The sequence below is a fragment of the Mauremys reevesii genome, linkage group 18, assembly GCF_016161935.1.
Source record: "Mauremys reevesii isolate NIE-2019 linkage group 18, ASM1616193v1, whole genome shotgun sequence".
Taxonomy (NCBI): Eukaryota; Metazoa; Chordata; order Testudines; family Geoemydidae; genus Mauremys; species Mauremys reevesii.
The window spans coordinates 11,912,443-11,924,707 of record NC_052640.1 but is presented as its reverse complement, the minus strand read 5'-3'; the positions used below and the strand labels follow the sequence as shown (position 1 = coordinate 11,924,707).

The following is a 12,265-nucleotide window of genomic DNA, read 5'->3' as shown; positions in this document are numbered from 1 at the left end:
TTCCATTCATACTATATTATTTTCAAGATTCAGTGGCCATAGTTTATCATTGACATGCACTTCTATAAATGTATGAATCATCATAATTTGATGGGCATCATATATGGTTCAAAGAAATGAAATGATGTGATGTCATTGGAAAGGTTTATTTTTAAAAGCCGCATGTAATTCACTTGCATTGACACTGAAAATGCTTCAGTGTTTGAATATGCTTCTTCCCTTCAGCCCCCAAGATGAGTCATTATGAAGTCAATAATCTACTAAAACAATTGCTTTTTGACCTCTGAACACTAATGGTTTTGCAATCTAGCATCTGCATTATATTAATATTCTTTTAAAACTGCAATGGAATTTTCTGAGTTATGTAATACAGTGTGTGGGGTGGAGGTGGCAAGGGAGACTACAGCAAGAATTTTCTTTGTTCTTGGCATGTTAAGTAACTTCAGAGCAGGCAAGTCATATGGAAAGACCTGACTGTAGAATTGTACTTAGATTATTTTATAGATAAATAATCTTTGGTTTCAAGAGCAAATTATACACAGTCTGTTTGAGGTATATATATTCTCTGTCCCAGTACCCTCTACATAAACATATAATTTTTTTCTGTATTGGGAACTGTTAATATGTTTAAAATGAAGTAGATATGGGAGCCCAAATGTTTTCTTGTAAATCCTGGCAAAAAAGCTAATAAACTCTAGCCTCACTAGATTAGAGATCCTTTTAAGAAACCAAGTGGCAGTCAAAAATGGTAGTCAGGACCATTTCAGGCTTCAAAAATTAAGGTGGTTCTAAAAAGATTGAATTTCTTTTCTAAAGATCGAGAATAAATCCAGATCCTGTTTAACACTGTGTTCTGAAACTAATCAACTTGCTTTTCTTTGACAGAAAAAGTGGATAATTGTCATTATATCGCTGGTGTTGGTTGCCTTAATTGCTCTAATTGTTGGTCTGTCAGTTGGTATTCGATGATGCTTGGATAACTTCAGCATGCATATCTCTGCCAATGCGGCAGTAAGTAACTAATCAACTAATTTGCTTCATTGTTGTTGTTTAGTTTTGAGAACTCACTACGCAAACAAGCTATCTCGTACAAACGCTTAACACATATACAGTGTAATACTAATGACCAGGCATGGGGGATGGACATGACGAAGTAGTGAATATTGTCAGTCTCTAGTTGCTGTAAAAGCCCTAATGTATGTTCAAAAGTAGATATCTTTTGAATTATGAAAACTGAGATTTAGTGGTAATTTTATGTAATTTTACAGAGTTCAGCCTCATTATGTAAGAGGTTGACAGTGGGACAGATCCTCAGCTGGTGTAAATTGTCACAAGCCTGTTAACTTTTACATGGAAAATGCACACCAGCTGAGGATCTGCCCAAGGTGAGAAATCATTTTCACTTGGAGTTTAACTTTTATCACATAGTGTGTTTACAATTATAAAGAGCTTTCAAGACACCCATATTACATATGCCACTCTGAAGCCAGAGTGTGTTTTGCAACACAAGTGTATTAAGATTTCCCAGTTAGAAACCAGACTTTTTAAATCGTATGCTTTCTAATCAGCTCTTTTATGAGATGGCAATATTTAGAAGTGGGAATCTGCAAAAGATACTAACTCTAAAATAACGCAAATTTGTGTTTTTGAGACTTCTCAGCCTTTTTCTATATTAGTGGAACAAGTTATTGTCATCTACGTAGCAACATTTTCTTCAGTCACAACCTATGCTGATGATCTGCAAGGATGAAAAGGTCAATGATTCAGAACTTGAAAGGGAAACTCTGTTGTACTTATGATCTTAGATACTCTGTATACTAAAAGGATGGTCATACTGGGTCAGAACAATAGTCCATCTAGCCGGGTATCCTGTCTTCAGACAGCGACCATTGCCAGATGCTTCAGAGAGAATGAACAGAACAGGGCAATTGAGTGATCCATCCTCTGCTTTTGGCAGTTGGAGGTTGACACACCCATAGTGCGGGGCTGTGTCCCTGACCATCTTGGCTTATAGCCATTGACCAGCCTATCCTTCATGGATTTACCTATTCTTTTGTGAACCCAGTTACACTTTTGGCCTTCACAACAGCCAATGGCTACTTCTGTATCTTTAAAACCTGGAAATATTGACATAATTAGAAGCAGCATTCTCTTTCATACAGCTCACCAGGAATAGTTATTTAAACTATCACTTTTTTAACATGTTTTTGTTGTTACTAATACAATACCATCTCAATTTGTAGTTTAGTAAATCCTGTCATTTGCATATTAAACCATAGAATCAGGAGCACTTAATCTTACATTAGCCTATGTGACGCATTTAGTCTAACGAACCCATTTTGTTCCTGCAATAATTAATGGTGAGCTATCAAATATGTAATAGTTGCTTAGTGACTTTCTTATTGCATTCTATTCAGCTCAGTATGTGTTGTTCATTCTTAACAAAAAGTATCCAAGAAAAGGAGAAGATAAGCAGTTTCGCAAATCTCCCGTTACGACTGCAGACATAAACATGCTTTATCAACTCTCAGCTTCCATATGTAGCAAACAGTAATTTATCAACAGAAGATGTTTATGGATTTAAGCACGAGTATTCCATGAAATAAAACACGTAGGTGTTAGGCAAATATTCAAAAGTTAAATTAAGACTGCTGTGATTGAATGCAGTTATACGTACAATTTGGAAGAGAAATACTGGCAATAAGTATGTCATTGTATTGGGGTGCTTTTCAAAAAAACTTCAATTACATGTCAACATTTTCTGTCCATATATACTATTTGCTATGGTTCTAGAATGTGCATGTACTACTTAAAATAGATTTAAAATCTGATATGATACATTAATCTAGATTTTTGTCTTTTTTGCAGAAAATGACATTCATAATTATTTGTGTAACTGTCTTACTTGTGATCCTTGGAATTATCCTAGCAGCTACGTTATCATAGCAAGCACATTCCAAGAGTTTAAGAATCTTCAGGCTCCAAATCACATCTGCAGTGAAACCAAATATCCTAACTCTTTTTTTGGTAAAAGATGCCTTACACCATGTTACACATGATGTTCAATGCTGACTTATCATTAGTGATTTAAAGGTGAAAACACAATGGCACTGAATGTTTAATCAGATCTGTAAATCAAAGTGTATATGGGAAATCAATTGGATTTTCATCAGAAACCACATGGATCTGTCAGCGTGAAGCCTGCTTTTAATGGTTTTGAACTAAAGTGATTTCGGAATTCTATTTTTTCATAGCTCAGTGTTATAAACACAGAATTTAATTAGGGAGTTGTGGAACTATTGAGTTTTGGCTGTTTGGTATAATTTTTCCACTCCTAATGCAATTTTATTCAAGAATTTTAGTACCACATTTGTGTTCTCTTCTTGTTAGCAAAATAATTGATTCTCTGAGCACTATTTTTTAGGCGATGTAGCCATAACTTTAAATAAAACATTTACTGGTTAGTCATCTTGCTCAATCCAGTTTTTATATGAAAAAAATTCTCTCTTCGACTAATGCTGCCTCATTTTATTTTAAAAATCAATTTGTGCTTAAAGATATTATACAATTGTTTTTAATTTGAGGGGGAAATCCTACTTCCAAAAAGCTTATGAAGCAACCAAATAGCGTTCTGTTAATAGTGACTATAAAATTTGAACTGTTTTTAAACCCCCTCCCCAGCCCGTAAAGATTGTTTAGAAGATTGCACTTAAGTCCATTTCTGCTTGTTGCATTGTTAGAATTGGGGGGGGGGGGACACTAGTTATTGTGAAGTTTATTGTTCTATTTACTTTATCAGATTTATTGTGCTTAATTGCTTAAAATGTGTGTCTAAGACAGCGGCTGCAATGTTTTCCTGGTATAAAAATGCAGTAATGAAGTACAGATCAGATATTTGAACAATTTGGGAAGATATTCCAAAATAAAATTTATTGTGCACTAAACCGGACAGAGCAATTTAGCCTTACAACTTTGACCAGATTGGCATAAGCCACATTTCATCTTGTTCCTTTAAGTCTTGATTTTTGTTCTTTATTTTCAAATGTTTGCCAGTGGTGGTGAGAAAAGATAGTAATGAAGAGGTTTCCTTAAGTGCATCATGTTTGGATTTGCTAATAATACACTGATTTGTTACGAAACTTACTTTTGTGAATGTATGTAACAAGTATGAAGAGTTTAGTAATAGCTATCATAACAGATATATTGCTGCTTGTAAAGTTTTAAACATTTCAAACTTAACCAAAATAGCTGAATTTAATGTTACAGGTTATTTTTGTTTTTGTATCATTTCTGTGTAAAATATTTATAATTTGTATTTTGATTTCTCATTTGAGTATGTTCATGTAGATATGTAGATATATTTACATTTAAAGTGAAATAGAAAAAGAAGAAAGAGTGCCTTCTTAGAACATGGCTTACATCTCTTCATTTTTCTGTTTTAAGATGGTTACAAATATTGTTTTGCTTTAGATAATGTTAAATGTTGCAACTTTTAGTACTGCAGCTTACTGACACATTACATTTTAAAATGTTCTTGTTTAAAATGTCTGAGAAGCAAGTTATACATTAAAATGTAACTAATTGAAATGCTTCTTAATGTTTAGCAAGATTTACAATGTATGCCATCTGTTGAAGGATATTCCTGCTTGATGCTGTCCAAATATACTGTGAAATTTTCTTCAGATTGTATTTTGCAAATGGTGATCCATGGTGAAAGCAGATAGGAACAAATAGGCTTCTTTAGTTGCATTGTGTTTGGGATTGCTAAATGAGATCCTGATCCAGTAATTTTATCCTGAAAACACTTGTAAAAGATTATTCATGGACTCTTACAAATCAGCTATCAAGAAATTTATTGAAATTTTCATAATTAATGAACAAATTTCTTTACGTTTCCTCAAGTTCGGACATAGGAGTGACTATGGAAATCTTTATGCAAAATACTGACAGTTGGTTGACTTGAAATGGTCAGTTCTTAAGTAAAATATATTTTTATTTAATAGCTGTTTTCTAGTATTTAGTAATAAAACTTATTTATAGAAATGTACAGATTATTCTATTTAAGAAAAATATCAGATAGTACTGTTGATAGAAGTAGATTATCTACATCAACCAAAAAAGTGTGTAACTTTTTTGACGCTCATTTGCAAGAGATTCTCCATTCAGAATATAAATTGAAAGGGTCATTTTTACCACTTTATATTTGTTCATATACTTGCCTCACAATTTTGTTTTTAAAAAAAGAAAATGCAAGTATATTTAAAATTCCACACAGGTGCACATACTTACTTCCTTGTCACTTCAGGAGCAAAGAACTGGTTTCTAGTTTATTTAAAAAAAAGGGGGGGGGATAACTCTAATTTCCCATTCACTAATAAATTTATCTATGCAAGCATTTCACTTGTGACTACTTTTATGTTGGTGAGTTTATTGTAAATGTTTACACATTCTACTGGAAATACTTCATTGTGGGTGGCATGATTATCAAAGCAATTGTAAAGTCCCAATAAACAGGTGTATAGGAGTGAGCGAGAATAAGCCATAGCATCAAGCACTTGCTTTAAAAAAATCCCTGTTAAGATCCTGAAGTAATACTGCACATACTTATAAATATACATATGAGTAATTTTAGAAGAGGAAGTAATCCCCTTAGCTTTCTAAAAAACCTGGAAAACAATTATTTTTATCAAACAAAATCTTGAAGTCAATCAAGCTACTCATTTTAGCAACGGTACTCCTGTGATTGCAGGTTCAGGTGCTTGGTTTGTTTTTTCACATTCCTTATGTTTACTGTAAACTGAAGTTAGAAATTCCTACAAACTTACAGGAAGGAGAGGGAGTTCTGAAGGGCTCTGCAGTTTGGTATCAGCCTATTATACATGGAATCTTTCACCTCGACACTGCAGGTTTAATGTTAGATCATGTGTCTGCTTCTACTGCTTCAACCCAAATAAGAGACTTTGAAGTTCACTCTTGGTGCGGAATAAGAGGTTGTATAGCTGATTTTGTCTGATTTTATGTACATTTTTTCAGAAATTAGGTTGTACATGCTTGGATAGGTGCGGTTCTGTAAACTAAATTTAGCAGTGATCAGAAGGTGTTACCAAGGGCTGTTCAGTGACCTACATGAAATTGATTGTTCCTCTCATCCAGTTCTTAATGGGCAACTATCCGCAAACAGTAATTGGCACGCTTTTTGATCAGTCTGAGTCACATGGACTGGAGGGACATAAAGACAACAGTAGAGGCTTAATCCATATAGGTCCAAGTTGATGCAAATTGATGAGGAAGCTGAGGAAGTCTAGATTGCTACAGACTCTGCTTGTACCTTTCTTTTAGATAAGTGAATGTAGGTGCATTGGACGACTGATTATAATAGTAATGCATAATGATCAAGTGGGCAGCTCAGCTGTCAGTTGGAAATTTTGGCTAAGCACTACAACATGCAAATTCCTTCCGACTTTTTGTAGGGCTATAGTATCTTAAATATGTACGCACAGCAGACAGGGCCTTCTGCTCTCAGATGAAAGACTCCTGTTCACTACATGGAATTTATTTATTTGTATTACTATAGCACCTCGGATGCCCAGTCATGGGTCAGGGACTTGATGTAACTTAGATGAATGACTTTCAACCTTACTGGGATCTGTAGCTTGGCTTCCAGATAGCCCTTGTCATTTCAGATCACTGAGGGTCAGATTCGGATGCACTTAATCTGATTGAACAATGTTTAGTCTGTGAAAACATCACATTGAGTTCCATGGGATGTCCAGCAGACAAAGGTACTATTATACGCAACATGAGTAAAGGTATTTCACTCTGGCCATATCACCCAATCAGTTAGGGCTGTTAAACTAGCAGGTGGTGTGGGTGCTAAATTCCCTAGTTAGAAAAGCGCAAATTCTGTGACTTGAAATACTTCTCTTTTGTGAGGTTCTTCAGAGGAACAGTTTCATTATGCTTACAAACAGGAACTCGGGCACAGAGATCAAGGTCAAAATATGCACTAATTTTGGTACCCTCTCGTTTCGCCAGGGTGTTGAGAAGATTGATAAATATTTGAGTGCTATACAAAAGCCCATAATGAAATTAATAAATTAGCTTCAGAGTAGAATTTGAGTAGTGTACAGTAAATGAGGCCTGGGGCCATCCACTGCACCCAATTCTCATTAAGTGAACACTAGCCATCCTGAATGAGGCAGGGCCCTATGGGAAAAAATAGTATGTGAGCATGTAATTAAAGATTGTGTTCATAATAATGCATATGTACAAGCAGGTTGAATTAAGGTTACAGAGGCAACCTTAATTCTGGCTTTTCCTAGCTCTTGAATGCTTGACTTTGCAACTTTTGTGTTGTTTTAATCTGTTTGGTGTGTAATACAATTAATGGAGTTCAATCATGATAAGAATTTATTACTGTGTGTATGCAGAAATGTACTGGCACCAGAACAGAATGCTGATAGCTAAAGGTAGAGTATTTCTGCCCACTAGTGGTGACTTTCAAACCAGACATTAACAGTGTTCTACATAGAAGTTTTCCTTAATGGTAGGAGAAATAAATTATTTTCCTTTAAAAAGAAAAGGTAACTTTCTTCTTCCCTCAGCCAAAAGGGCTAAATATCTGCTTAACTAGGTCTCATTTATGCCAGCTACTGAACAAAGAAGCCACTGTATGCATTGTACTTTTGAGCTCTCCTTTAGTCTGCACTTCAAAGGGGGTGCTGCCTTTATTGGCACTCTGCGGTTCTGATGTGCACTAAAATACACTTTTCCATGAAAACACTCTCAAAATGAAAATACAAGATTAATAGCACAATCTTGTGTCTACATTAAAGCTATTTCTCCTTGGTGTCAGAAATAGTATATGAAAGTAGTGGTTTTCAACTTAGCATTCAGTTAATCTAAACTGTTCCCCTACTGAAAAGGGTTGAGTGACGGGCAGAATTGTCAGAGCTGGGGAGTAATGTTAGCTTTTCTTCAAAGGTCTGTGCTACCAAACATGATACTCAAAATTGTTTATTGTTCATACAGGCATTTCCGTGGTGCTCCTCATTGCAGTGCATCTGTGGAAGAGTACAAGAAATTAAAACAAATGGACTAGAGAAAATACTTGAACTATGTTCTTTTAAAAATCAACATTAATAGTCTTTCTTTTGCTTCACTTTGTGCCCTATATTGCAAAATTTGAACAGCCAGATCTTTAGGCATTAACGTTAAGTTCCAGTCAGCAACTTTATTTTTCCCTATTAGCTTTTTTGCTCTGTGAGAATAAAGAATGCATAACCACTTTCATATTCAGGATCTCTAAATGCTCAATCCTGCAAACACACACTTGAGGAACTTTACTCAGGTGTATAGTTCCAAGGAAGTCAGTAGAATATCAGGTTATTCAGGTAAGTATGTATTTCTAAAGAAGCAGCAAAGAATCCTGTGGTACCTTATAGACTAACAGACGTCTGTTAGTCTATAAGGTACCACAGGATTCTTTGCTGCTTCTACAGAACCAGACTAACACGGCTACCCCTCTGATACTATGTATTTCTAAGTGTAAGGTTGTACTTGAATTTGAATATTGGTTGTTGCAGCATCTGTACTGACAAATGCAGTAGTTATGCGCTCTACTTCTTTCATATGGCAAGAGAGGTGACTAGCAACATTCAAATAACCAAGTCCAGATTAGTGAGTCAGTTATGGCTTTGGGAGTGTCTTGATGTAAGCCTGAGATGCCACTCACAAATGACTGAATCTGGCACTGATTTATAATATGGTCCCGAATTTGCAACTGGCATCCAGTCACATTCATTGGCTTACGCTTCTGGAAGACGAAAGAGACAACAGCACCTGCCATGCAGTGTTCTAAAATGGTTCATTGCAGACCGTTATTTTCAGACTAGGTTGAAGCTTGGAAGATCTTTTGTAGGGTCTGCAATCAGATATTTGTTTGGGACATTGCCATTATCCTAGAATTCTTTACAGCGTGCCTCAGGATTGAATGAGAATGCTTTAACAGCTTTAGACCAATCCCCAAAAAGGCTTGTGAGATTCCGATATGCTTGAATCTGGATAATTTGTTAGAGAACGTTAACTAGAACACAAGTTTTATGCCATAGTTTTTATTTGGAAAATACATTAGGTACCTGTACACAGCGTATTGCGCTCCAACAGAAACACGGTTGGGGTGAGACTTGAAACTTCCTCCTGGATGGATACCAGCAACTATTACGTGTTTCATCTAAAGGCAACAGCTTTTCCAATGAAGCATCCCTTTAGTGCTTCACTGCAGTGTTTTCAGGGACGTAAGCACAACAAAATAAAGGGAAAATCCAGACAGTGGTGACAGTAGATTGGCTGAATGGGCATGTGCGGAGGAAGCAGATTTGTTTCCCACTTGAAAGAGGCCAGACTTTGTTTCTCATATTTCTAAAGGCAGATAAAAGGACAAACTCTTTAGAGATGTTCTGCAAAGAATGAAATGCACTCAACTGAGTCAAATACATAAAGAATAGCTACTTTAGAAAAATCTAAAGGGAAATATTTATGTTTAATGCAGTTTCTGATTCTCTGTAAGTGGGAAATTTAAGCCTGGCAACCCATTTCTCAATTAGTTTTGTTATACCATTTAACTTGGGAGGTGAGATAGCTCAGTGGTTTGCACATTGGTCTGCTAAACCCAGGGTTGTGAGTTCAATCCTTAAGGGGGGCCACTTAGGGATCTGGGGTAAAATCAGTACTTGGTCCTGCCTAGTGAAGGCAGGGGGCTGGACTCAATGACCATTCAGAGTCCCTTCCAGTTCTAGGAGATAGGTATATCTTCATATTCTTAAACTGCCATCATTGATATTGTTCCTTTGACAAACAGGCACAAAATGGGAATTGAAGCACATTTACTTTGGAAAGTTCTTCAAACTACAGTTAACTACTATCAAATGTACTCTGATGTGTTCTTGTGCCTCACATGTCTTTCTAAAAATAATCCATGGCACTCTTCCTCATACACAGGTCAGTGGGTCAGTCTTTGCACCTGTGAAGCAACTCAAACTTTTTGTCATGTACAGTGATTGGCTCTTCAATTACATAGTGCCGGTCACAGACTATTTTGGTTAACACTATCAAACATGCAGCATCTGAATCTACAACCAGCAATCTGGGATGAAGACCAGATAATCTGAGGAATATACAATAGAATCTCAGGTGTTCAAGAATAAAAGTGCTTCTTGGGTAGATTTGTTTTTTCCAAAAGAAAAAAAGAATGGAAATAGTAAGTATTGTCAAACTATTGAGATGGGTATTTACTATATTCAGTGTGTTTCATACTGCCTTTAGATGCTGTGTTCAGATTAATTTAATTCACTGAGAACAAGGGGAATTATGTCTGTAATAATAAAGTGTCTGTTGAATGGGTAAAAGTTATTGCCAGTTACAAATAGCTAAATGTATTTCAGACTTTTTTCATTGTAGGTTAGGAACAAAACCTTTCATCACTTACACACACATTGTATAGCTGATATTTTTCTTTACAATCTCAGTCATAAGATGGACAAAGAAATGTTTAATAGTCACCACCTGGGAGCTACTGTCACTTGAGAAAAACAAATCTAAACAGAGAACTGCCTGACATCAAACCAGTACAGGAAGTGAAGTGTAGTTAATGAATTAGACTATCCATCACCTGAATATTGACTCAACAGATACATGACCCTATGTAACAGCACAGTTGCAATTCTTTTATGCAATCTTACAGTACATGTGCAGTCAGTTTAAACGGACATTGGCAAGGTTACTCCAGCTATATGTTTGTGTGGTACTGCCATAGACTATATACAAACTGGTGGCTTTTTGTAGTTTTAAGGGAAACTACAGAAGTTCTCACTTGGGATTTGGCACACAGTTATAAAATCAATTTCCAGTTAAACTAAAGGAGAGAATTTTCTTTCGAACTTGTTTGGAATATGGTGCAACAGTGTTTGCAAGTCTATAGGTTTCTATTATGGGGATCAAGTCTTAGAGTAGTACACTGAGAGTAGATAGCAGGACCTAGAAGAACTGATGCGCATAAAAAATTATGTCCATTTATGTTCCTGATTTCTGTGTTTATTTTTTTTATTTTGTTCTGAATTGCTTAACATCAATGCATGGATTAAAAGCTTCAGTGATTAAATTTATGTAATCCATTGAGGGAATGGTGGTGTACCCTGAAACATGTCTTGAATTTCTCTAACTCTCAAAAGTAACCGTAAAGCTGATTACTTCAAAGGCCTTATTCTGATCTCTCTCTCTCAGGTTTTACACTAATCGCTTAATATTATATTGATGGATATTGCATCAATAGAGTTACACTAGCATGGTATCAGAATGTCCATTGAATTCAGTAATGTGACACATCTGAAACCTCTGAGAATCAGAACCTGTTGCCTTGCCTGATCATAGACCAGATTTTGTTACCTAAAAGTTTAAGGTGGTTATTCTGATGGGCAAATTTCAGGCTAGAAATTTAAACTGCCCTGAAAAATGAACCTACCAATAGCTTTTAAAAATTGGATTTTGATATTTTTAACAAGACGGAGAAGTGTAATTCTGGAGACAAACAAAACCTATTTTTAAGCTCTAGCTCGCTATCTCTGGACTAGATTGTGATATCCTTACTCATGCTGAATAATACCTTACCCCATGAAGTCAAAGGAGCTCATGAAGTAAGATACTACACTATCTGAAGAATGGTATTTCAACTCTGGAAGTCAATGGCACCATTCCGCTTCACTTGTAATTCTATCCAAGTTACCTCTGGCCTCCATTACCCTAGTATCTGAACACCTCACAATCTTTAGTGTATTTATCCTGACAACACCCCTGAAACAGGGATGTGCTATTATCCCTATTCTACAGGTGAATAACTGAGGCACAAAGGGACTAAGTGACGTGGGCAAGGTCACAGAGGAAAACTGTGGAAGAGCGGCAAACTAAATCTAGTTCTCTTAAGGCTCAACCTATTGCTCTAAGCCATGAACCATCCTTCCCCCTCAGTTTCTAATTAGAAGAAAACCCTCTTTTTTTTTTTGCCTAAGTTTGGCCCGCAAGAAGGAAGTGATGTAATTTTATAAAGGATAATCTTAGTGAAGTAATAAATATTTATACTGCATTTTAACAGGTATCGCCAAGGAACAAAGAACTTGTAAGAATTCCTGTTTTGCCAGCTCAACTACTGGTAGAACTTTGTCATGTAACAGTGTTTCTTAAAATGTTTTGAAAAGTAAGTAGTTCTATGTTG

At 35.8% G+C, this 12,265-nt stretch overlaps 1 protein-coding gene across 7 annotated transcripts in view; it reads left to right on the top strand.

Moving 5' to 3' along the window:
• Positions 1-12,265, top strand: part of LOC120386491 (RIMS-binding protein 2-like) — a 390,924-nt gene that overhangs the window by 38,096 nt on the left and 340,563 nt on the right. Inside the window, exons 10-11 of one of the 7 annotated variants that reach the window (XM_039505873.1) lie at positions 886-1,011; positions 2,869-5,855. The exons of 5 other annotated variants lie outside the window; for them this stretch is intronic. In XM_039505873.1, coding sequence (XP_039361807.1) covers positions 886-969 — 84 coding nt within the window. In that variant the 3' untranslated portion in view covers positions 970-1,011; positions 2,869-5,855. Of the gene's footprint in view, positions 1-885; positions 1,012-2,868; positions 5,856-12,265 lie in introns of those variants that run through there. One more of the 7 variants, XM_039505874.1, reaches the window with a different exon arrangement.